This window comes from Carassius carassius, chromosome 34 (genome assembly GCF_963082965.1).
Source record: "Carassius carassius chromosome 34, fCarCar2.1, whole genome shotgun sequence".
Lineage (NCBI taxonomy): Eukaryota > Metazoa > Chordata > Actinopteri > Cypriniformes > Cyprinidae > Carassius > Carassius carassius.
In genome coordinates, this window is record NC_081788.1 from 19767187 (window position 1) to 19794224 (window position 27038).

The 27038-nt window shown below is 36.3% G+C and overlaps 2 protein-coding genes and 1 pseudogene across 2 annotated transcripts in view; 1 reads left to right on the plus strand and 2 right to left on the minus strand.

The window, feature by feature from the left end:
• Nucleotides 1-2284: 2284 nt before the first annotated feature.
• On the plus strand, nt 2285-4452 carry LOC132115021 (chymotrypsin-like elastase family member 2A; annotated as a pseudogene).
• A 1215-nt stretch (nt 4453-5667) lies between these two features.
• Nucleotides 5668-11762, minus strand: LOC132114651 (5-aminolevulinate synthase, erythroid-specific, mitochondrial-like). Its single transcript, XM_059522885.1, has 11 exons — nt 11646-11762; nt 10528-10686; nt 10196-10366; nt 9511-9588; nt 8950-9172; nt 8553-8737; nt 7828-8007; nt 7479-7643; nt 7103-7371; nt 6366-6528; nt 5668-6170 (listed from the first exon to the last, which is right to left on the minus strand). Exons 2-11 carry the CDS (start codon nt 10673-10675, stop codon nt 6004-6006), a joined length of 1749 nt encoding a protein of 582 aa, XP_059378868.1. The 5' UTR covers nt 10676-10686; nt 11646-11762; the 3' UTR covers nt 5668-6003.
• A 199-nt stretch (nt 11763-11961) lies between these two features.
• The window catches only part of LOC132114653 (inositol 1,4,5-trisphosphate receptor type 3-like), a 31176-nt gene continuing 16099 nt past the window's right edge, over nt 11962-27038 (minus strand). The window contains exons 30-58 of the mRNA XM_059522887.1: nt 26823-27023; nt 26240-26491; nt 25252-25377; nt 25052-25177; nt 23854-23974; nt 23559-23731; nt 23171-23319; nt 22917-23025; nt 22272-22359; nt 21962-22137; nt 21717-21879; nt 21402-21550; nt 18848-19048; nt 18647-18757; nt 18471-18566; nt 18281-18382; nt 16417-16503; nt 16230-16307; nt 15877-16069; nt 15682-15804; nt 15310-15482; nt 15058-15222; nt 14697-14886; nt 14448-14528; nt 14245-14363; nt 13997-14162; nt 13662-13822; nt 13183-13344; nt 11962-13056 (exon numbers count right to left, since the gene is read on the minus strand). Of these exons, the coding sequence (XP_059378870.1) occupies nt 12934-13056; nt 13183-13344; nt 13662-13822; nt 13997-14162; nt 14245-14363; nt 14448-14528; nt 14697-14886; nt 15058-15222; nt 15310-15482; nt 15682-15804; nt 15877-16069; nt 16230-16307; nt 16417-16503; nt 18281-18382; nt 18471-18566; nt 18647-18757; nt 18848-19048; nt 21402-21550; nt 21717-21879; nt 21962-22137; nt 22272-22359; nt 22917-23025; nt 23171-23319; nt 23559-23731; nt 23854-23974; nt 25052-25177; nt 25252-25377; nt 26240-26491; nt 26823-27023 (4164 nt within the window). The 3' untranslated portion in view covers nt 11962-12933. The remainder of the gene's footprint in view (nt 13057-13182; nt 13345-13661; nt 13823-13996; nt 14163-14244; nt 14364-14447; nt 14529-14696; nt 14887-15057; nt 15223-15309; nt 15483-15681; nt 15805-15876; nt 16070-16229; nt 16308-16416; nt 16504-18280; nt 18383-18470; nt 18567-18646; nt 18758-18847; nt 19049-21401; nt 21551-21716; nt 21880-21961; nt 22138-22271; nt 22360-22916; nt 23026-23170; nt 23320-23558; nt 23732-23853; nt 23975-25051; nt 25178-25251; nt 25378-26239; nt 26492-26822; nt 27024-27038) is intronic.

Here is a 27038-nt window from a genome sequence, read left to right on the forward strand (position 1 = left end):
CTGACCCTGTTTCTCTGGCTCCCCCTGCTGGGACAGATGCTCTGTAAACAGTACAAGCATTCAAATATTGCTCAAGAAATGTTTCTTCTTCTAAATATAATTTTCAGGATTCTTTAATGAGTATAATTTTTTCAGTGGAACTCATTTTTTCGATATCTTATTGACATTCAATCATTTTTATCTTTTTATCTTTTTTTATCCTCTACATGCAAAAGTGATAAATCAGTTCAGTTTTGTTAAAGTAAATGTTTGTCCAGTTTACTCACTTTAGTGTTTCTTGAGGTTTAAAGGGGAAAAAGACTTGTGTTCTCCATCTCTCTGTTTGCTGTTGCTTTACTTTTCAGGTCCTCTTCAGTTTGTCTAACAAAAACATTTCTGAGCATGAGTCTGGGCCAGGGCCATGCATTAATCATTAACAAGGGCACAGTGTATGGATATTCTCCTTCTCACAGTGAATGTGTCGACAGAGTAAGGAAATCGTTTTACACAGTAACTTATGTAATATATAAATTGCTAAATTACAATCTTATGCAGAGCTTCTAAAGCAGGCCTACTGGCTAAATGGGTTACATATTTACCATAATAATATACACCATAGATTTTGGATGATGGGTTACTCAGTGGTGGTATTTATGAGAGCTTTATTATACCGGAGGGATGTTATTTTTTGATCCGGTTCCTGCTGTTTTTCTGATGTGTAAGATGTGGTGTGGCTTTCAAAGCCCTCCAGCCTACAGAGCGCCTCTGTGGGACAAGTACAACAAAGGTAAACATGATAATGAACACAGATCACATATGTAGGACACATAGTTTTAATTAGGAACCTAAGGCTTTTGAGAAGCTGCCCTAAATGGGTAACATATGAAACTACAGCATATCAAGCATATCAGCTCCTCTCTGTAAGGCCTTCACCTCTCTTTCCACACACTGCTTCATTTTCTCGCTCCTCTCCTCCTCTTTGAGATGTAATTCCTGCAGTGTTTCTTTCAGCTCTGCCTCTCGTATCATGGCTTCTTCCATCTTGGTTTGCCACTCAGCCTTGCGTGTCTCAATCTCTCTACACAAGGCACTCTTGGAAGGCGATAAAGTGACAGTCATGGAGTTGACTTACATAGTGTGGTCGTGTGTCCTATGGAAGGTCATTTCTGCCACATAAGAAAAGAACATCATGCTTTGCTAAGTCATAATTATGAGATAAAATGTCATAATTGTGACATAAAAAGAAATTATTAGACACTAAGTTTTAATTCTTTTTATTCAATTTAACTTTTTATGTCTTTGTGACTTTTATCTCATAATGAAGACTTTATATGCCATAATTTAGATTTATATATATTAAGACACAATTATGAGATGGAACATTCAAATTATGACATAAAAAGTCATAATTATGAGATAAAATTCTAAATGTACATAACCATCATAATTATTACATAAAAGGAAAAATTATGAGATAATTACATCTTTAAAAAAAGTAATTGTTATTATTATTTAAAATGTGACTATGTCATAATTATGATTATGACGTCATTTCAAATTATTCTGTCATCATTATGATTAAATAAACCATACATATTGTACATATATGTGGCAGAAATGGACTATTTAATGTGTCAAAAGGGTTGAAGCAAATAAAAATGTGGTTATAGGTAAATAGCATGAGGATGAATTAAATTCTTATTTTTAACTCACCTCAGTTTGTCTCACTGACTGTAGATCAGCCATGACCTCTTCCAGCTGTCGCATTAGTGTGTTTTTCATCTCTCTCTGTCCTTCCGCTGCCTGAATGATTGGTAGGTCAAGGTCAGAAGAGACTTCAGTGAAACAGAATTTCATAGTGAGTTCAATTCATGAAATTAAATACAGTCGGTCAGCTTGGAGTCAATTCTCTGAAACACTTTCATTAATATACAAATTTCGACTGGAACTGGGATGAGTTTTATCTACAATTATAAAAACTGAAAAAGCTAAATGACATTCTGATTGAGACCATCCCTCAAGAGGTCTATGCCTCATAGACTAAATGAAATGCGTTTAATTTGACTTTTGGTTGTTTTTAGAAAGACAACAGCACCTGAAGTTTCTCCATATCAGTCTGCTTTTGCATTACTCCAGCCAACTGTGAAGATCACTGCTCTGCATCTCTGTCTCCTGAACATTTTGCATCTCTGACTTCAGTACAGGAAAGAAAGACATATTTTTTAAGAATCGCTTTATGATTCTTTGACTGATTTTGATACTTTGCTGCAATACCTTTAGTTTTCTTAGCTCTGACTGGACGTCCATGTGGTCCTGGCACAAAATCTGTAAAGTACCCGATACTCCTAGACAAAACAAATAATACCAATAATTCAGACTAGTTTTCTGTAAAATGCACTGAAATTCTTTAATGTTTCGATTTAATTTGTAATACTAAACAGTGAAAGCAATATCCCTTTAATTCCGTACTGCATTCTGCAGTGCTCTGTGAAGGAGGTTGAATATAGAAAGTGTATGCTCCTGAACTCAGCTGAGTGAAGGACTCAAATTCATGTCCTGCAGTCCAGATATTTCTTCAAGCACTGTGTCTGCAATACACGTGTCTTGCACTCGTCTCTATACAAATGCAAAGAGATGTTGTATACTGAAACACAAACATACAACATTTCACAACATGATTAATTTTTCCACCTACTAATACCTGACATTCTTGCAGTCTGACTCTAAATTTCTGGGTCTAATCCAACATTTTCCTCTGTGTGAGAGCTTCCTCTTTGAGTTTCATTTCAAAGTCATGCTCTTTTGTTTTGTACATCTCCATCTATTCCATTAGCTCAGTTAAACAGTCTAACACCTGCAAAATAACAACAGTCATAAAAATATCCTGGACACTGGGTACTGGGCTTTTGTTAAATGTGAGCCAAAATCATCACAATTAAAAGAACCAAAGACTTAAACTACTTCAGTCTGTGTGCATTGAATTTATTTAATATAACAATTTATTAAATTGAGTTGAATTACTGAAATAATTGCAACAAAAAAATTTTTTTTGAATGAGCTTTTATTTTTCATATTACATTCTTTTATTTTAATTTTCATTTAATTTGAATTACTTTTGTTATGTGTCACATTTATTATTATTTTTTTTTTAAGTTTTCGTTTTTATTTATTGTCAATTACTCATCTTTATGCTTCATCCTAAATGATAGATGATTTCTAATTTCTAATATTTATATTTTTTCCATTAATTAAATCATTTTAGTTAAAGATAATAATCCTGCTTTGGAAATTCTAATATACTGTAAATAGATCGAAAAACTTTTCTAAACCGACATTTCCCCCCATACTTTGGAAAACTTATATAAAATACATATAAATATAAGTTGTACATTGTCTCTATATCTCCCAATAATATGGCTTAGTAATACGCTTAGTTTTACATTCAAATAAATTGTTTTTTTTTTTAAACCTGTAAAATGACTTCAAAGGAAGACAACTGAGCCCTGTTTTGTTCTTCAGCTAGATTTCCCTCCATCACAGTAGTGGCAGCAGCTGGTACCACACTTGCGGTGGAAGCCTTATTTCTGATCAGTGGGTTCTGACTGCTGCTCACTGCATCAGGTTAGTCTGAGGATCTTAAACGCAGGCCTAGGTAGAAAAGTACCGTTTTAGTATACCATATTTAGTACCATGGTCTATATCAAAGTAGTATTATTTACCATTTGATAGCATTTGTGAGTGTTTCTGAACTGCTTTGTTTCCTCTCGTGGCCCTGCAGCAGTAGCAGGACTTATAGGGTGTATCTGGGAAAACATAACCTGAAGGAGGAGGCGGAGAATCTGCCATCACCGCTGGAAAGATCATTGTCCACGAGGGCTGGAATTCCTTCAATATCCAGTACAGAGTCCCAACGACTCATCACAAACAACAGAGATGCATACAGTATCTTGAACACTTGTGTAATGAATCTAATTTTCATGTTGGGTCTGGTCCACAGTAATGATATCGCCCTGATCAAACTGGAGAGTTCCGTCAGTCCTAATGACACGATCACTCCTGCATGTCTGCCTGCTGATGGTCATGTTCTGCCCCACAATGCTCCCTGCTACAGTATGTCACTGGTTGGGGACGTCTCTACAGTAAGTAGACTAATGTTGATGGTTATGGATGAAGTTGTGCTGCTAAACTTTTTTTCTTCTCACCTATACCTTTTTATTATTATTATTGTAAATAGCCAATGGACCCCTTGCTGATATCCTGCAGCAGGCTCTTCTGACTGTGGTGGATTATGCCACATGCTCTAAGTTTGACTGGTGGGGCTCTCAGGTCACACAAAACATGGTCTGTGCTGGTGGAGATGGCATTGTTGCTGGATGTAATGTTAGGAGATACTGATGACTTATAGACTATTTATTTTTCATCACTCATTATTTGTAAAATTGTATTACAATATACTTTATTTGGTTTAAATGTTTTTTTATTCCACAGCATTACTTTTTCTCTTGTTTTTCTATGTAAACATGCATTCTGTGTGAATGATAGTTTGAAGCAAATAAATGTTAATAAAAAAAACTGTAAAAATCTACTGTAAAAAAACTAGCATCGACTGGTCCAGGCTGTACATTTTGGTGGGTTGTGCAGTCTTTAGACTAAACTTAGATGTCTTATAAAACGTAAATTAGGCTACATAACAAATTAAGTCAAAAAACATGCAACAGATTAACACTCCCCTGTCACAAAACACAGGGCGACTCTGGTGGCCCCGTGAACTGTGCTGGAAGCGACGGCGCTTGGGAGGTTCATTGGCATTGTGAGCTTTGGTTCAGGCTGGGGCTGCAATTATAACAAGAAGCCCACCATTTTTAATCGTGTGAGTGCCTACGTTGACTGGATCAGCAAGGTAAGCGTTTTATATTAGCAAAACACACTGTAATAATATACAAATTAATCTTCATGGCATTTTGGACAGTGTTGTCATTATGGAAACTAATTAGTGATTTCCCCAATTAATCTCTTACAGAATATGGCCAGCTACTAAAGAACAAACAGAAATGGGTTTTGTATCATCAAAGCCTTAATAAAAAATTTAAACAGCACATAAAGTTGTGTATGTATTTGCTCTATACATTAGCCTACTATAAGAATTTAATATTATTAACACCATGTTTAAAGGCACTTAAGACTTATATGATTTAGTAACTTAGTACAAAGTTGATGTTAGTGGTATTTGGTTGTTAGTGGTTTTAAAAATGATGAGATCTCATAGCTCACTAAGTGTCACTTCCGTTACCGTCCGGCAGGTGGCAGTGTTTTTTTTTTTTTTTTTTAAATGGTTCCGCACAAGACACGTTTGACTGTGCTTTGTTTAGTGTTTTGCATTAAAATGTTCCCCTAAATTAAAAAATATCAGATTAAGAGTACAAATATAACTTATTCATTTATTGGTATTTGTAAGCAAGTGGTTATAATCAGAGGCATTTTGTTGGAACTGGCCATATTTATTGAATTTTTAAATTCATTAATTTGAGTGCAAATGGTCCAAAACAGAAAGAGGGCATGTGGCATAGTTTCATTGTAAGCTGTTATGAAATATACTCGAGTCTGCATACATACATACATACATACATATATATATATATATATATATATATATATATATATATATATATTTACACACAACACCAATAACAGAAAACTACCAAAAAGTGCCCATGTGCAGGTTCCTTGTTATGCAGAGGGGACACACAATTAATGTAGGATTTAGCCAAAGCCTCAACTAATTTCAGTGTTACATTTATAAGGATATGTGAAAACTAATTTTGTTTGGATTATTCACAGTCACAGCAAACAATACAGAAACAATTGTGTCACAAATTGCCACAAACAGTGCTTTAAATTAAGGACATTTTGAGCATCCTCAACATTTATCTTAACATAAAAAAAATTCTGAATAGGAAATAGATTTTTTGATGAGTCAATCTAATCTGATCAAATAGATCTTCATCGTTGTCTGCTGATACTGACTCACTGTGCTGCCACAGTGATGTATCTCGGTTCCATGTTCCCAAAGTAGGACTTCTCCCATTCACTCATGAGGTCAAAATGAAGAGGCCGATCACAGAAGGTGCAGGAGGCCATAGCTGGTCCATTCAGCGGCAGTCCAACCTCCTGCCAGACATCCAACAGTTTCTCTGTCCAACATAAAATATTATTACAAATTCAGATACAAATCACTACGTTTAAAATGTAACCAGATCTCATTTTCTGAAATCTGCATACAGCAATGCCAGATGTCAGAGTATTTTAATTCTGCTTAGTGGTGCAAGCAGTACAGAAATTAAACTCTTCATCTTTAAACTGCAAAGAAATTTTGCATGACCACTCACCTACAAAGTAGTTCATCATAATGGGATTGTGGAAAGGAGAAGGAGCCAACCGCAGCAGCTCTTCTCCACGAGGCACTGTTGGGTAATTTATGGCCTGCACATAGATGTTGTGTCTCTCCAACAGAATATCACACACCTGAGAGTTTTTTGCTGCATTTCCAACCTGAAATATCAGATTTAAGGTGCAAACATTTATACCTGTGCAGATAAAGGATTTCATCCACACTATATATATATATGTATATATATATATGTATATGTATATGTATATGTATATGTATATATATATATATATATATACATATATATATATATATACATATATATATACATACATACATACATATATATATATATATATATATATATATATATATATATATACATATATATATATATATATATATATATACATATATATATACATATACATATATATAAATAAAAGCTTAAATTAAATCTGTTCATCATATAAAGCAATCTTATCTCTTCACAAGACTTGGATTAAACCACTAAATTCTTGCAATGTCTTTATGACCTATTTAGATCAATAGAACGACAAAAACCTCTCATATTTGATAATAAAATATCTTAATAAAATATCTTAATTTGTATTTTGAAGAATAAGCAAACTCTTGTGTGTTTGGAATCACTTGTAGATGAGTAAATGATGACCGAATTTTCATTTTTGGGTTAACTATCCCATTAAGGGCATAATGGTTTTGGCAAACACTGACCCGTATAGGAATAATGTGGCTAGGGCAGTTGACCACAGGCAGTCCAGCGTCCAGCAGCAGCTGTCTCATGTGTTTGACGTTTCTCTGATGGGCTCTGCGCAAAGCTTGGCCTTCTGGGCTCTTCAGCACACGCACAGATTCCAGGGCCCCCGCCAGCACCATGGGAGGCAAGGAGGTAGTGAAGATAAAACCGGCGGCGTAGGAACGCACATTGTCCACCAGGGCAGCAGTGCTGGCTATGTAACCACCCACACAGCCAAATGCCTTACCTACAGATATTTCAAACAATATCAGCTAAATTGAGAAGCAACAACACAGGTGAACTTACACTCCCTAGTACTGAATAGAATCATGCACCTGACTGTGTTCATCTTACCCAGAGTTCCAGAGACAATATCGATCTTGTGCATGATGTTGTCTCTTTCTCCTACACCTGCTCCATGAGCCCCATACAGTCCGACAGCATGGACCTCATCCACAAAAGTCAGAGCTCCGTATTTATGTGCTACATCACATAACTCTTCTAGAGGGCAAATTGCACCTGAAACAAATTGAGTTTTTTTCATTTAATGATGAAGTATAAAAATGCACTATTATCAGTTGACAATGATTAATTTATTCCATAAGCCAAAGTGTCTCATAAAAGACTGGTTGCCAAGCTCTATTTTTCAATACTAAGAAACAATCTCTTTTGAGTCAGTTATGTGATAGCTTCTTCTGCTTACCATCCATTGAATGAACAGTCTCAAAAGCCACGATTTTGGGTGTGAGTGGATCTGAGCGGCTGAGCAGCTCTTCCAGATGACTGGCATCATTGTGTCGGAAAATGAAGCGTTTGGCTCCACTGTTCCTGATGCCCTGGATCATGGAGGCATGATTACCCATGTCTGAGTAGATCTCACAACCTTTACGGAGAGAAGATGTTTTAGAGGAATTTCAGAAAATACATTACCGTCCAGTTTGGGGTCAGTGAGATTTTTTTTAAGCATGGATGCATTAAAAGTGACAGACATTTATAATGTTACAAAAATCTCAAATAAACAGAAAGTTTTCAAAGAACCCTGAAAAACGTTAAGGCGTATTTCAACAAAAAGATTAAGCAGCACAACTGTTCATTACTGATTATGGTAATAAATGTTTTTGAGCTGTAATTAAATAATTAGAATGATTTTTAAGGGATCATGTGGCACTTAAGACTGGAATAAATTACAAATGAAAATATATTAAATTAGAAAACGGTTATTTTAAGTAATATTTTGAAATAATTTTTACTGTATTTTTGATAAAATAATTTTTCAGAGAAAAAAATCATACTGACCCCAGACTTATGGTAGCGTATATAGAATTTTTTTTTTATTTTTATTTAATAGCAGTATAGTCAATATAAAACATAAATTCATTCATTAGTTCACACATTCATTTAGCACAGGCAGTTCATTTTGTTGGATACCTGGGAGCATTTTAGCCAAAGTAAAGAGGGTGGAATCATTGGCCACAAAGCAGGAAGAAAAGACTAATGCTCCATCTTTCTGGTGTAGAAGGGCAAGTTCACTCTCCAGGGCCACGTGATAGTTACTCGTCCCAGAGATATTTCGGGTGCCACCTGCTCCTGCACCATGCTTCTGCAAAGACTCCCTAAGAAATGTCAAAAGGTTGTGATTACTCAGTTTTAGCAGCTATTTATTTCCAACAGCAAACAATAATATAGTTTTATCTTATTATGATATACACATACAGTATTAAACAATACTTAAAAGTGTATTTTGCTGCACCTTCATTTGTTCTTCTCTATGTATAATAAAATATGATGGCAAACATTTATTTCATTGTCTGTTTTATGTACTGACCCTATGGCCTTGACAACGCGAGGATGTCGACTCATGCCCAAGTAATCATTACTGCACCATACAGACACCTGGGAGCCCAAGCGTCCAGGGATGGAATAGTCCTCAGCGAGAGGGAAAACATCTGCAAAACGGTTCACCGTCTTAAAGATACGGTAGGTGTGGTCGTTCTTCTTTTCCACAATCTTCTGAGTGAAGAAGTCATCGTAGTTGAAACTGGGTATGGCTGAATAATTTTAAAAGGCAATCACCAGTCAATAAGTGAGAGAAAAAGACAGAAATGAAAGAAGATAGAGACTACTTAATGTGTGTTGCAGAGTATACAGTGTATGCTTCATCTCCAAAAAAAAACAGTCTTGGAAAGATTCAACAGTTTACGCAACATCCATTATTCCTCATTATGTCATATTACTATTCCATTTTTCCATTAGCTCACACAGAAAAAGCAAATGTTGTACCTTTTGGCAGTCCAATCAAATATATATATTGATGTTTGGTATTTGTATGTAGAGTGTATGGTAGTATTTTACTGTAAGTCATTAAGAAAAATGCAGTAAAACTCACTAAAGTTGTCTTGAAGAAGGTGTGTAGGACCAGTAGACTGATGACTTTGCAAGCCACTGAACAGCGAGCTCATCAAGCCTGGGGAAAAAAATCTATGTTTCAGAAATCATTCAAACACACTCAAAATTCTGTATTTTTGCTCTGTCTTTCAGTGTAAAAACAGAGAGAAAATCAAAGTGTTTCGTATTTAATGTCATTGTTTAAGTCTTATATTTTCTTTAAATTACAAGCTGTGCACATTAACTTCTAAACCGTGGTAGATACAAAAACTACAATTTTCCAATTAGATGTTATTTTCTAGCACACATGAGGTTGTGTGGTTTCATCTTTAATGTGATTGTCTGAAGACCAGCTTTTGTAACATCAGCAATCTGACTCATCATCTGCTTACTATTCACAATTGAAAAAGTCTCTCAAATTGGAGTTAAATTGTGCAAATTGCAGAGAGGAGAATGTTCTCCGAGCTGTGCGTTATTATGTAAAATGCATCCAACCCCTGAATGATACACTTCTCAGACAAAAGTGCCTCTTCGGCAGTGAACTAATTATACTGTGGGGGTAAAAAAAGAGACAGCTGTTGCAACACATCAGCCAGTCAACTAGACGATATCTGCTTCTTAAACAACATATAAACATTACGTTTATATAGTCCATGAATCTATCACACTGAGAGGGATTGCTTTACCAGAGGTGTCTTGATTCTCAAGATTGGGCTGGACATCCTCCTGCACCTGTGGACTGGCTTTAACAAGTCCAATCTTAGAGGAAACGAAGGGACAGCTCTGGGACATGGAGAGCGCCACCTGAGTGGCTGTTGTCACCACCTGTCGCTTTGGCTCCTTATGAAGGAGGAGGCCTGAACACAATAAGAACATGAATATAATCAATATATGAAGATAATCTAAGGTACTGACTACTGACTCACTTAATTATACAATATGAAACTTATTTAGTCTGATATACATGCCGGTATCTTACGGGGATACAGTACAGAAAATACAAAAATAACGGAATTACCTTTTTCCTCAGAGGATTGGGCTTTTACAGAGACCTGGCGGACAATGATCGGACATCGGTCAGCCAAGCCAAAGTATGCTGCCATATTCCTAAGAGGAGGGCCTGGAGTGGACTTCAAGAATGGGCAGTGATGCAGAAAAGCAGACATGATTTTAACAGCTGTAAACAATGGAAAAGATGGTCAGTGAAGTAATTTCAAATTAAGGTTATATAATATAAATATTTTTCCATAATGTAACAACAGTGTCAAGCATATTTTTTGAGAAAGATGCTAAGCTAAAATAATCATTAGGTTACATAATACTAATAATTAAGTCCTTAAAGAGCCTCTAAAGCGACCCTGATCAAAACTACAAGCAGTGGGTCTCAGGGCGCGCCGGACACCTGGGCGCGGCCAATAAAGCGCTTTATCTGGAACCCGCAGGCTCGCGCTTTCCGCAGCACTCCGTTCTCAGAGTTAAACAGCTGACGTCATATACATTGATAAAGGCTAGATCATACTTACCCAAAAGTATCAACACTATAAGACGAAGAATTGTTACAATGGGCAACAAAAACTTTGCGTTGTGAATTTTCGAATGTGTAAACTGAAATTAGGTAATTCAACTTATATTAGGCTACAGTAAAGATGACATTGTTGTTAATAGGTTATGAAAACAAACTATCATATGTGATAATATTATGTTATATAATAATTTATAGTTATATAATAATTTATAGTTATATAATAATTTATTATATATTAATATAGTATTATATATTATAATAAAGGCTATAATAATTACACACACTCCTATGGCAGCAAGATGTGTTTTTGCTGTCATTTTATGTAGTTTGATAACATTCAACATTACTTTACATCAACATTACATTAGAAAAGAAACGCTTTTCTATATTTTCATAAAACAAAAGAAAGAAGTTTAAATTACTTCATCCTTATTCCCGGGACTGATCTTTTGTCTGTTGGAATAATTTAGCTATAACTGCAATTCCCATTTTCAGAGTAACGTATTAGGTCTACCTGTATTATAGCCTATTGGTTGTAAATGTATGTGATAAACATACACATAATATGTGATACACATACACATCATATTATGATGAAAACATTAGCCTACCTGTTGACCTGCACTGAGGACGAACTTCTGAACAGCACTTGACACTCAAATGAACAGCGTCAGTCACTCACGCTCACACCCTAATAACACTGAAGAGTGCGTGACAGCGGCGCTTCATCTCACACAAGATCAATCAATGGACAGAACTGCAGTTATTCACGCGACGGTTTACTCTCTTTAATTCGGAAGATAGCCTATTTTCTTTTTAAAATAATAACAGTCATTGCGATTATATTTCAAAATTAATCCAATTTCTATTGATTTGTGTAACATTATAAAATCGTAGTAATGCGTTTAATAATATTGACACAAGACGTCAAATAATCAAATTTTTTATTTTATGCAAAGCTGGTGAGGCTCTTCATTTCAACATATCAGCAATAATTAGCATAATACAATTATGATTATTTCTTTGATATCAACAGTACTGATTAATTACACACTTGCTGTTATTGACAAAGTCGAAATGTATGTTCCAGCATTCTTTTTTGCAGCCATAAAAATGCAATTGACTTATAACATAGTTCTGGTCGCACAATAAATAATTCAATAGACACATACATAGATAGGCATCCAATAAATCTATTAAAACCAAGATCAGCATATCCTCTTTTTAAACTGCCATCTTTTATGATAGATAAGATAAATAAGGAATGTTTTATTTTCCTGAGCAAAAGTTATGTTCAAAAGTTAGGAGTCATTTTCAGGTACTTTGACTTTTAAATTAAAGCTGAACACACTTCTATACATTATGCCACTTATAATCCCCAGATTCATCTATAGTGACATTAGCATTTCCTATAGTTCATCATAAGACTGGTCATGATATTCCCCTTCGTGTCAATTATATCAGGCCAGGGCATCATGACTATCCCTAGAAATACAGCATGTGCAGTCTCATCAATGCACAAATAAAAAACCCATCTGACTGTATTAACCTAAAATGACACATTATTTATGATTTACAGCAATGTTACATTTATCCATACATCCAACAAGTTTTAAAAAGAAGCTTTCAAATATCTTAACAAAAAGCTGCTATTAATTTTTTTTTTATAATAAAATAAAAACGTTACATACTTTAAATATCTACAATTTGTGAATACTAAAACCATTCAGGTAATCAAAGGCCCCTCAAAGAATGACTATTTAGTCAGTAGTGCTTTTGGGAGTGTAGATCCAATCCGTCTATCCGGTGAACACAACTTTTCCACTGCGGAAAAGTACACCCGCATCACAGGATTACATTATTGCTTCTACAAAGTCAATGCAAGGTTATTTGGACAAATTAGGGCTTGAAGACCTGAAGATTTCCTCCAGCAGCACTAGGAGGCAGGGGCATGCCAGGGTTTGAGCCAGACTGAACATCCACAAAACCCATCCTCTGCCTTCTTTTCCTCTGCTCGGTCATCTAAATGAACAAGTACACAACCATGATTTTATATACTAGAGAATATCAAATCTGAGAAATGAATTCATTTTTAATATACCAAAATTATTCATGCTGGACCAACATTGCTGAAATTGCTAAATGTACCTGTTCTTTCAGCTCTGATAACTGGCTTGTGAGCTGTGTGACCACTTTCATGGTGGAGGTGAGACGATCCTGCAGGTTCCTCATCTCGTTCTGTTCTCCATCTCCCTCAGTTACAACCAGAGACATGGCCTGCATGCGTGGGAACCAATCCAGGTTCTTATTCTAACAAGAGGTGACAACAAGACCCAATAAAAACCCATTGGAAGGTGCAGCAAGAATGAATTAAATAAATTAAAGATACTAGAACTATACTTACAATTATTTTTTAACAACAACAACATAAAAGTACATAAGATAATTTAAACAAAAAATAAAATGAAAACTGTAAATAAATAAAAAAACGGTTCAATTCAAAAAGTATTTTATAAAAACTACAACAGTATATAAATAATACTGAAATAATGCTGGTAATTGCTGTCAACACATAAAATGGGACCAGTATCCAGTCAACTGTAATTTTCCATTTTGTTTTTATTTACCTTTATCATAAGGGCCACGTAGCTCTCTGGGCCAGTGTAATCGGTCTTGTTTTTCTCCCGTACCAGCACAATGAAATAGAGGTAGTGCCAGATGTTATGCTCAAATTTAATGTGTTCCTCAAAGGACACAGTCTTATTATCAAACTTGTCCCTCTCAAGACCTGTTGAAATACAAAAAACAGATCAATACAAAAAGTTTCTACAAACATAAACTTTTTTCAACATTTATAATAACAATAATCATTTATAATAATAAGAAATTCAGATGAAAATTAAGCTTTGCCATCACAGGTATAAATGTAGATTTTAAAAGATATTCAAATCTGATTTCGTACCACAAATGAAACAGGTGGTCTTCAGTATCTCCTCTTTCTTTTGTTTTTCACTACGCAGGTCAGCAAAGGTGTCAATAATCACACCAAAAATCAAGTTGAGAACAATAATGATTACTATGAAGTAGAAGACAAGGTCGTACACCACACGAGCAGGAAATAAAGGCTCCTGTAAGTTGAGCAGCATTGGTTAGGTTTATTACTGTATACAGTATATGTGCACATTTCTATTAAGTTGTAGGTCTCCATACATTTTTAGAGGGTCTTCGCAGGACATCTCCCACACCTCCTCCGTTCCTCAGCCCATGATTCAGCACCGTAACGATGCACATTAGAAGAGTGTCACATGCTCTCTCTGTGTTGTCCTCTTCTTCAAAGACATAAAAAAAAAAATTCACACGAGTTCTGATGCCAATACAATAATACTAAAAGTTGTTTTTAATGCTAATCTCACCCTCTGATGGTGCAACCAACCCAGTTTCCTTTGTGCACTCCACTCCATCTGCACTGCAGCTGCTCATAGAGTTATCTGTACCTGCTTAAAAAACAAGAAATGCCTGTCAAATTGGCATCAATGAAAAAGAAATGGTATACTGTAATTCAAAATGATCATAAACGCTAGATTTGATGCCTTTCTGGAAAAAACTATTCAGATGGGGTTGTCATACACCAGTGAAGATGAACAGAGGTGTATGCAATTCACCTGTATCTAGACTAGCAAGCCGGTCGACTTCCATGATGAAGTCATTCCTGAGGAAGAGAAAGCCCACGATGGAGAACAGGTAGACCAGAATGATGGCCAAGACAGCAGTGAGGAGAATAGAGCGGCCGTTACGCGTCACACTCTTGATGACATTGAAGAGCGTCTCCTCACGGTAGATCAGATCAAACAGCTAAAGGAGGTAAAAGAGAAGTGAGAAATGATTAGCAGTTTCATTATATTCTGGTGTAAACTGCTTTTTTATGTATTGAAATTTCAAAAGAACAGCATTTGTTTGAAAAAAAAATGAATGAAAACAAACCAATAAGTTTAATCGATAGGTACTGTAATTTTTAACACCCACCAGTATGCTGTAGAAGAGCTCGTGGACAAAAAGCCCCAGTGTGCTGGTTAACACATAGGCCAAGTGGTACAGGAACTCCACATCCATCACCATAGCCTTGTAGCCCATGATGAAGGTGCCGTTGTTCCCCACAAAGCTCACCACGAACACTATCTTATTGATCAGCTGGTTAAAAAGAGAAATTCTGAATTAAATCCATTCGCTTTTATTTAAGTAAACATACAGTATTAAGACTTAATATGTAAAACTTACATTGAGAGCCCCTAGCAGGATGAGAGATGGCCCAATGCCAAAGTGATAGATGCAGCGCAGGGTGATGGCAACAGTGACAGACTGGAACCCATAGCGCCTTGATAACAGGCCCAAAACAGCCAGTCCAGCGAAACCCCAGAACAGCATAAGCAACAACGAATCATCTATGCTACCTGGAAGCACAAGAGACCGTTAAAACTACAATTAAGCAATAGTAAAAAAAAAAAAATATTGAAAAGCAATTTAGAAAGCCAACTGTTGGTCCATAATTGTGTGCTTTGAAATTGATGGTAAATGTAGCATTTATTAATATAATGCAATTAATACACTTAGTTTATTAGTTACCAACAGATAATGTACACATAAACATACCAGCTTGGCCAGAGTCATGTGGGTAGAACAAAGCGATGATAAGATTGATGAACACAGCCAGATTGAATGATATGGTGCCCCAGAGAGACATTCGACGAGAGAACCAGTATAGAACAGGCATACCTAAAACATCACAATAAACCTGTGTCATATTTGATACTCACTAAGCCACAACATCCTAGGCCCAATACTTACTTCGAAGTTTTTTCTGCCATTCCATTTCATTGTGCAAGAAAGATGTCTGCTCAAAGAAGTGTGTGACCTTGCTGCCCTGCTCGTCCTGCTCTGTGGTGGTAAACACACGGATCTTTGACTCCTCTGTTAGGAACTCACAGATGGGGTGAACAGGAAACACTATCTGCTCCATGCTACGGTCCTCCCGCACAATCTGCATGTGACATGCCCACGGAAACTATTTCACAACTTCTCATAATCACTAATTAATTTGTATCACATTAGCCACAATGTATGGAGACATTAGTGGAGCAGGAAATACTATAACAGCATAGATTACAACACACAAAGAGAAATGATTATTTTTTTATTACCTCAACCTGAGCTGTTTGACGGTCATAGTACTCTAATGGATCCTCCTGTTGCTCCTCTTGCTGCTTGTTCAAGTTGAGCTGCAATTAACACAAGCAAAAATATAATGTCTTATATACTGTATGCATGTTCTAGACAGAAAATATTGAAAATGTGCTCCTAATCATAAAAGAAAAATTCACAAGTTACCATAGAAGAGATGCTTTCCTCCTCTTCCTCTTTTGTCTTCTTTGGTGGTTTAAGCAGTGTTAGGAGCATTTTGTTGTGCCGGGCAAGCTGCAAAAAAGAAAAAAAAAAGAAGAAAGGTCTTTGCAACCGAACTGCAAGTAATAATAATAATAATAATAATAATAATGAAAATGTTGTAGTCTATTGGTTGTTTATAGATTGTTGGGTACCACTGTATATTAAGTGGCCTTAACTACTATGAACTTACATTAAAAAAAATATATACATATATACTTATAGTGTTCATATTGTACTCCAAAACACTTTTGCTGCTATTGAGGAGGAAAACAGGTAATGTTAAACGTTAAAGTATCATTTCAAATCAAAACTAAATACATGTAGAAACTGCGCTTCCTTGTGGCGTGGATGACACAGAAGAGCATACACAGCACTGTGATATGGAGAGACAAGTCATTATTTTTGTTTTCTTCGCTTACAAAAAGTGTTCCCGTCACTTCATATAACCCAGATTGCACGTCTGATGGCAGATGGAGTATTCTGACGATGACTTTTCATACCTTTTATGGACCTTGACACTGTTATTTACTTGGCAGTCTATGGGACAGTCTCAAGCCTCCAGGTTTTCATCCAATATATCTTACATTTTTACAGGTTTGGAACGACATGGGGGTTATAGCTGAATATCTTTGCCCGAACCCGACGGGACCCGATGGGTCTTACGCAGGCTCGGGCCGGGCTCGGGCTTGCGCTCCGGTTTGTGGTTTGAGAAAGATGCGCAAATGGATACTGAGTAGGTGTAACGGAGGCTTGCCTCTGGCGATTACGTTTTGGTTGCACCAGCAACTAAAGCAAAGTCTGAGGTGTGGAAAAGTTTTGACCATGTTTATAATGAGAATAATGAGTGAATAATGACGAATCATCAGTGAGCGCAGGAACGCACTGAAGACATCTACACTGAAATCAATAATTTTGCTCCACAAAAACATGTAGGCTTAGCCTAATCTCTGTGAGTAAAGGTTTTTCAAATGATAACTAAATATTCATTGAGTCTTAAATGCATAATGTGGACAGTAGTTACGCTAATGTTGGCATTAGTCTTTTATTAAATGTCAGCTGCTAGTGGCGAAGCAAATCCGGCAGAGCCTTTATCTTAATTACGTTATTGCCAAATACCCATCTTAATTTAAAATTTATCTTAATTTAATTTGTTAAAAAAAGACTCGTTTTTATTGGTGCGTTGGTCTATTTATAGGCTAAATGAGCCTATGTCTATTTAGAGTGCTGAGATGTCATGATGTCACAGAGGACTTATTTTATTTCTTTATCCCAATTTCCTAGTGGTTAGTTGTGAATAAATTATGTTAAAACATGAATAAATGACTCATTCTTGACAAAAGGCAAAAGAACATTGGAATAATGTCGGGCTGTAAACGGGTTCGGGCTTTTAAAAAGCTGTCAATCAAAATGTACTTGTCGAGCTCGGGCCGAAACCTGTCGGGCTCGGGTCCTGTCGGGCCTAACTTTTATGGCCCGATTACAGCTCTAATGGGGGTAAGTGATTAATGACAAAATTTTCCTTTTGGGGTGGAGTAACCTTCCGGTTTGGAAGTATAGGTAGATTTAAGGGTGGGTTAAGGTGTAAGTGATGGGTCAACATTATAAATCATAAATGTAATTAATTACAGAAATTAATTACAGATGTAATCACATGCAGGTAATTTTTTTAATATACTATAAGTAAAATGTAAATTGTTTTAATATAAGTAAAATGTAAAATCATGTATGTAAATGAGTGCAAATGAGTACACAATAAGTGCATTGTACCAAATGATTAATTTAAATGTACAGAGATGCAGTGGTCCACCTGTAATGCCAGGATGTAGATGTTGTGTCCAACTTCAAGTGGTGAAACTTCTCCCTCCTCATTTTCAGCCTCTTGCTGGTAAGCCTTTTTTATCACCTCCACCTGAAGACATACAGTACAGTACTCAGTAATGTTAAAATACTACTGTTACACCTCATGCACATAGTACACAAGACATAGGAAAACTGACCAGTTCCCGGGGTCGAAGGTTAAATAGGATCCTCTCTGCGTTCTCACTGTCATGACGACTCTCCATCAAAGCGAGCAAGAGCTTAGAGGCATTGTCCTGACAATAATCGCAAATAAGTAACGATGAACATGATTTATGATTAAAGTAGAGCCTCTGTGTCAGGAATGTATCCTCACCTTGAGCTGCAGCACCAGCTCCATTCGGTAACGACAGAGAGGACTGATTTCATTCAGAATCAAGGCTGTGATTATGTCAATACCGTTGCACTCGTGAGAGACAATGCATGTCTTCAGACAGACAAAAATCAATTAGAATTTAAAAAGCATTTATGGCCAAAAATGATTTAGTTAATATAATGGCAGTATTAGTAATCTCACCTGGTTCTCTTGGCATGGTCCTTGGCAGTACTCTGTGAGGGTCTCCAGGGTCTGTGTGATCAGCTCCACGTTGTTCTCATTGATGTAAAGGCCCAGCAGACCCAGACCTCCTGTCGTGCTGCCGCACATGATGTCCAGAAACTGGAGTGTCTCACAAACCAAGTTATAATTTGTTTTATTGCTCTGACAGCGAAGAAAATTCTAGAGCAAAGAACATGGAATTTATTAAAAGAACATTACAATAACATAATAAAAACTATAATAAATTATAATTTTTTTCAATGTCTCAGAAAATGTGCACCTCTATGGAAGCATATGGGTAGCATTATTCAATTTGGAATGTAATATGCAAAATGACAATGCATTATGTAAAATGACAATGCATTTCTGTATTTACATTTACATTTTCCAATACATTTGTGCAACGTTTGGTGCAAAATGAAAATTAAAATTAAATTACATAATTTTCATTTGCCATTTCATACACCATTTTTAATATGTAAAATGAATACTAATTTTAACGCTTTATAAGTTGCAAAATGAAAATGAAAATGTATTACAGAAATAGATATGTCTAACATGTTCAAGCCAAAACTGTGGCAAAATGATCATTTAAATGCTATTTTTCTTAAATGCATTAACACTCACAGTCAAGACACTTACGATTGCATTTTCATTCAATGTCCCACAATGAATGTAGCAAAATTCAATGTGCACATTGAAAATGCATTTCGAGCCGATCACGTGTCCGCCCCCTCCCGACACGTCAATCACTGCGTGAACAAGGCGGGGCTTGCAGAAGGTCAGAGACTCAAATCTCAAGAAGAGGATTCAAGTGAGAGAACATGGACAAGACAGTTGGTCCGTGTACGTTTTGATAATTTCGGTTTATGGCTTCAATATTTCATTCGCACTTGTGGGCGGAGCTGAAGCGCTGCTTTCATCTGATTGGTCGAATCGCTCAACCTCCAGCTCTGTCTTTTCATTCTTTCAGGCAGAATAAGAGTCGGTGCGAGTGAAGCACTGTAATGTCTGAAACCACCGCTCACTGTTAATTAGCATAATATTTTAATCAGATGTAGCTGGGCACATAATTCGTGCTGCTGCGACTTGCAAGAGACCCCGTTAAATTATTTCTAGGTTGTATACTGTATTGTATAAATATTGTCCCACTGATAAAAACAGTGCAAATAGTTCTGTCTCCTTGGATAACAGTGAAGTGGAAATAAATATAGTTAAATTTATGAAATAAAATTAAATAGGATTTTTTGGTAAGGTAAGTCTGGCCAGTTATACAGCAACACGAGTCAGACGAGTCTGAAGATCTGAGCTGAATTTGGCGAAACATTAAAGTTCTAGTCTGTGTCAATTATTCTCATAATAAATAATAATAATAATAATAATAATGTTACCCGTATTTTTCGTTATACGTTGCATCAGTCCAAAAATACGTCATGACGAGGAAAAAAACATATAAGTCACATTTATTCAGAACCAAGAGAAAACATTATCGTCTACAGCCGCGAGAGGGCGCTCTGGAGTAGGCTACAGGAGCACTGAGCAGCACAGAGCTAATTTTACTATTTTTATTTAGAAATGTAACTATATTAATTTTTACAATTATTTATTAATGTCACACACACATACCTAGTGCCTTATGACTTAAAATATGAGAGTGGTAAATGTTACAGACATGGAACTGTTCAGTCTATTATTGATTTTTATTTCCACTTCACTTTTATCCAAAGAGAGAGAACTATTTGCACTGTATTTATCAGTGGGACAATATTCATGCAATACTACAACCTATAAATAATTTGCAGGTCTCAGCAGCACGAATTATGTGCCCAGCTACATCTGATTCAAATATTATGCTAATTAACAGTGGGCGGTGGTTTCAGACATTACAGTGCTTCACTCGCACTGACTCTTAATCTTGAATCCTCTTCTTGAGATTTGAGTCTGTGACCTTCTGCAAGCCCCGCCTTGTTCACGCAGTGATTGACATGGCGGGAGGGGGGCGGACACGTGATCGGCTCGGAATGCATTTTCAATGTGCACATTGAATTTTGCTACATTCATTGTGGGACATTGAATGAAAATGCAATCGTAAGTGTCTTGACTGTGAGTGTTAAAGCATTTAAGAAAAATAGCATTTAAATTATCATTTTGCCACAGTTTTTGCTTGAACATGTTATACATATCTAATCATTTCTGTAATACATTTTCATTTTAATTTTGCAACTTATAAAGCGTTAAAATTAGTATTCATTTTACAAATTAAAACTGGTGTATGAAATGGCAAATGAAAATTATGTTATTTAATTTTCATTTTCATTTTGCACCAAACGTTGCACAAATGTATTGGAAAATGTAAATGTAAATACAGAAATGCATTGTCATTTTACATATTGCATTGTCATTTTGAATATTACTTCCCAAATTGAATATTGCTACCCATATGCTTCCATACACCTCCAGTTAATGTATCTTGATTTAACAATTTTTTATTTGACATGATCATCATAGACTGTTATTCTAGGGATGTTCAGACCTGAAGATCGTGATTGTGGTTCTCACAGAGCAGCTGTAAAAAGCGCAGAATGGGTTTCATGATGGTGACAGAGGGGCCCATTTCTGTATCTACTTCCTGCTGCTCAGGTTGAGGTGGCTGCTCAGGTTGGCCAAAGGAAGGCAGTGCACCTATAGGAAACCAATGTTAGAGTCAGCAATGAATTCAGATTGTATACTAAATATATAAGATGTAGCATAACTTCATTTAATAACAGAATAATGTTGTCCCTTTCCTTTCACAATGTCTGTTTTAAGATGAAGCAAGAGTGCGCTTCATACTCTTTATACAAATTACCTGTGTCTAGATCTTTGTCATCTTTGGCTCTATTGGTCATTTCCCCCACATTGACGGAGATTGTGGATTTGATGTCCTGCTGTGCGTTCTTCATGCGGTCATTTAGTACTTTAAAAAACTTCTCCGACTTGTTGTCTCCCATCATGAGTTTGTAGAAGGAGTTCTATTGTAAACAAGAACCGATTTATACATATGGGTACTTTGCCTTGACTAAAGCTATATTTTTACGGCAGCTGCTTCCCCACCTGGATCTCTGTGTTGCCTCCTTCCAGGAGACAGATGGCGAGCTGAATGCTCTCCTGAAAGATCTTCTCGTTCTTACTGCTGGTTATGAGGTCTATGAAGAGTTTGGTGCCACCTTCTTTGTCCAGACGACATTGTAATGCTGCAACTGCCAGCCAGTCTCTCTCTCCCTCTCCACCTGAACATACACACACACACACACCACAAAGAATGTTTTGTGCTGATTTGGTTAGCAATTACAAAATCAGTCAAACCAGTTTGTGTGATATTCCTCATTATTCTATGATATTTCAACAGTAATTAAAAAATTACCTCCTCCATGTTCAACAAGCTCTGCTTTTATGTTCTTTTTGTTGGTGTAGAGGTAGTTTTGGAGCAATACCTTTCTTAAGGCAAGGCCCTGTAAAAAAAACAGCACTTTCATTGTTACATTAAATCAATTACAATGAGCAAAGAACCCAAACTAACCCACCCAAAAATAAACACTTTTGGCATTAAAAGACACTTCCAGAAGTTTCTTTTTACTCTGGAAAATGCACCAAGTAATAGTCTAGATTCAATACAACTGTCCACAGCATCTGTGACACACTGTCAATTCATTTCAACTCATTCCTCATTTTGTAAAAACGGATATACTTCAGGTTACACAATCCCACGAATGAAGTTTTTCTCCATGTAAAAAACAATTTCATGTTTCTAAAATGTTTCTGATGATTTAGAAATACGCCTTAGAACAGAATGTACCTTGTATTCTGGTAATTATATTCATATTTAATATTTTTAATTTAGAATATACCTTTAGAATATTGAGTTAAACTAAAAATATATTTGAAAAAATGTGTGTTACAATTTTTAGAAAGCTAAATATTTAGAATGTTGATTTTGTTTAACTTCGCTTCATTTGAATGAGAACTTGTTTGATTACATGGCGATATTAATAATATTAACTAATCTCACCTTCTCATCAAAGATCTGCTCATGAATGAGCATTTCCTGTAGAGTTCTGAGGACTTTGATACAGAGCTTCTCATCTGAGTTCATGAGGGCCTTTGTGTGCTGGATCAATCTGCACAAAGTTAAAACAGTAAGGTGAAGATGAAAAAAGTAATACAGCATTATGCAACACAAATTCTGTGTTTATTTGATTGAGCCACAACATGCACGCAGAAAGTTTTATGGTAAAAGTCCTAGTTAGTACAGGAGTGACTCACTTAGATATGAAGCCTCCCGATTCACAGCGTGATCGAGCATCTGTGCCTTCCAAGAATAACAGCTCAGGCTGGTGCAGCACATCCACGAGCACTGACAGCTCCGCATTAACCAACGGCATCACACGATCCTCCAATGTGTTAATGATATCCTAACAAAACAGTGTTACAGAAACATTAATACACTACATGTACTGTATACATTATTACTGATAGAAATAACACTCAAACAAACAATTTAAGTCTGTATTGGGACATATGTTACAGTCCTAGAGTGTCATGCACAAGTTGTGTAAGCATTTTTGACAAACACCTTTTTCATGTGACTCCAAAATATAAAAGGAGATAAATTAGGCATTGTTTTCAGACACACAGACATGCATGTATGCACCTGTAGTTTCTCAATGATGTTTTTGTAATCCCAGGGGTTGGTGGGAACAGCAGGCCGAGTGACCCTTTTGTTGCTGTGGCTGGAGCGGGTCAGTGTGAGGGCATTACTGTGACTTAACATTATATTGACATGATTCTCCAACTCTAATTTCAGAGGGATGGCGCGAATCTTTGCTGTGGGGACAGTCAGGTAAACAAATAAGTTGTCTGGTCATACTTCAAAAACCTTTACTGTATATGAGAACTGAAACTCTTTTTAGAATGCAACCATTTTCTTCGAAAGTAAGTTGACCTACTTGTCACTGCCAGAGTTCTGATGCAGGATTCTACTTGGACTTTTTGTTGTGGCTGTAGCCAGGGACAATCTAACAGACGCATAGTAGACTGCAGCAGCTGCTTTACAATGGTGTGATGAACCTGAAATGAGACAAAAAAAAAAGAGAATTAAATGTGAACTTATGAAATCGGAAAAGCATTTTTTTGTGATATGATAGACATGATATAACAGCTATAATCTTCAATGTATTATTCCTCCTCCTTTTTTTTTATAAAGAACGTAATACTTTTATTCAGAAAAAGAATTACGTTGATAAAAAGTGAAAGACTTTTACATATATATATAAATGTGGTTATTTTGAACTTTCTGTTGATCAAAAATGTATCAGGGTTTTCACGATCCCGCTCTGCCCCGAACTCCCGAACTGATTCAAATGATCCGTGAAGCCGCTCCGAACTCCCAAACTGATTCAAATGATTTGCGATCCCCAAACTGACTCAAATGATTCGCAAACCTGCTCCGAACTCCCGAACTGACTCAAATAATTCGGGATCCCGTATCGAACTCCCGAACTGACTCAAATAATTCGTGATCCCGTATCGAACTCCCGAACTGACTCAAATGAATCACGCTCTGAACTACCGAACTGACTCAAATGATCCACAATCTGAAATTCCCATCCAAATCAAATGACACCGCCAGCGCTACTATTGGCTTAGTTCTCTAATTTCATAACATTTACTGAAATAAAGGTACGAAAAGTATGTTGTTAACAAATAAAATATGAATATTTCCATTCCGAACTGCTTTCCACGTCGAAACATCCACGAACATAACCAGGTGAGCAGATCACTCTCTCACTATTTGATTGCTCTAGTCTTTATCCACTCATCATAGTATTTCACAATATTAATGTTTTACTGTTATTTGATCCAATAAATGAACTTCTATCAAAAACATTTGAAAAAAATAATAATATTCCTCAAACTTTGGAACAGAAGACTATATTTACTTCAAACATTCTAATTGTTTTTTTGTCAATCCCTTTGATTAAAATTTTTGTTTTAGTAGTTTTGTTTCACTGAATTTCTAAAAGGCGGCTATTTTTTTAACACTAGACAAAAAATTAAATCCAAAGGTCTTTGCTATGTACAATGAATAAAGGCTGATGTGGCAGAGAGCAGAAATAAGACTTTGATAGACTGGTGATGCCTCACCTCTGTGGTGGTGCTGTTCTCTGAGAAGGGAGAGCTGAAGAAGGCATTTATAGTGTCTAAAACCACTTGAATCACATACTTCTCCAGCACAGGGTCTGACATGCGTTTCTCACGGTTGGAGCACACCTGGAATTCCAATTACACCAAATTAATGAAACTCTTTATTATTACACACGGCGTCAGTGGTAGAGTGGACTCACCCTAGCCATATCTACAGTGAAGTTTTCAAACAGCTTCCAGATGTGGTTACTGGTGTAGATCTCTTTCATCTCCACTTCTGTGTCTACATAGCAGTGGTTCACAAAGTTTACATATGCAATTTTCACCTGTATGACACAGAGGAGACTTGTAAATGTTCTGATGCACTTTATCCAGTGCGCTTTTCTTTTTCTCCAAACATGCTATAAATGCTCGTGTTAATTTAATCAATTAACTGGCTCTTGTAACAAACAGATATAGGCAGGCTGAACATAATTTACATATCAGTAAGCCCCGCCCACCTTAGTTACAGTTGCAAACTCAGACAAACTAACTGTCTTACAATGACTGTAATTTTGAAAAGCTTGTCCCTATATCTTTTTGATATATTTTGGACACAGGAGGACCACCATTCAAGTGGGACTTAAATATGCCATGGAGAGATATATAAAAGATTTTAAAATAAATAGTGTGGGTATTAATTTGGAGGCGAGGGTTTACAGTTCACAATGCAAGCGGAAGATGCCTCATGTTACGTTCATCATAATCACAGATGACAACATCCTGGATCAACACTGTTCATGTATCGCAATACATACAATTCAATTAATTTTCATTTAACCAGTTTAATATGAAGAGACAGTGAAATGTAGACCTTTGTTTATGTGTTTTTGATGCGAGAACAGTCCGCTATGGGTTTGTATGGACTCACTAACTTTAACGTTAGCTACTTTTAGCCAGAAATACTTTGCTGAAGCACAAGATGACATTAACGATGCAAGCTTTGGATCTTCCAATGTTTCTCTATGGCACTGAAACCTACAGTGCTCCCCGTGCAACTGATACTCGACTGCCATTGGCTCATCTGCGTTTGACGGGAGGGGCTTACCGATAGGTCAATTCTTCAGGACAAGTGGAAAAAATGAAACATGACCCATTGTTTAAAAATAAGCGCTTTCATATCATGTTTTCCATCCATTATCGGATTACCTCTGTGATACAGTCTTCATGTGTGATTACTTTCACCATGTCCTCCAGGGGCAGCAGAGATGTGCACTTGATCTCAGTGTAGACGTTTTTGCCCTCCGCACATGCAGCCAACAGCTCTACCAGAGAAATATGATATCGCAGAGGGCTGTCGTCCTTCACTCCTTCCCTAGACTGTGTCATCAGTTCCACCATGGTGTCAAATGATGTGTCATCATTGTAGAAGACAACCACCTCATCACCCGCACTTGTAAGCTAATTGAGAAAAAAGCATGTAATGTCCGATGTCTTTTACACTGTATATACCATCAACCGAATGGACATTTAACTGAAATTCATTATATAATTACCAATAATACCATACAAAATGAATATCATAAAATGCTAAAAAAAAATCTTATAAAACATTACACCAACCATATACTAAACAGAAAAACCTACAAATATATCCCATAATATATCTCAATTTAACACTTTCATATTTAAGATTTTAATGGAAGTAGTTATACACTATTTCTTAAAATATTTACAAATGGTGAAAATGAATTTCTGCTTAGGTTACTTTATTTTGACCACAATAACAAACCTCTGTCATGATCATGTCTTGACATTTCTTCACATATTTCCCCTCAGCCTTAATGATGGTGTGCAGGAAGTTGAGGTACTGAATGTGGCGGCCATGTGTGGCCAGACAATGGATAAAATGATGCAGCACAGACTCGCTGATCTCAGAACAGAGCTGGTAATTATTACTGAAAATGAACTGCATTGTTTCTGCCTCTAGGAGCTGAGAGAGACGAAA

Excerpts from the sequence above, each read along its gene's own strand:
- LOC132114651 (XM_059522885.1), bottom strand. The coding sequence starts at position 10,675 with ATGTCTGCTTTTCTGCATCACTGCCCATTCTTGAAGTCCACTCCAGGC. Across the intron at positions 10,367-10,527 it reads CCAATCCTCTGAGGAAAAAG|GCCTCCTCCTTCATAAGGAG; the intron begins GTAATTCCGTTA and ends TATTGTGTTCAG. Across the intron at positions 8,008-8,552 it reads TTTGGCTAAAATGCTCCCAG|GTTGTGAGATCTACTCAGAC; the intron begins GTATCCAACAAA and ends CTCTCCGTAAAG.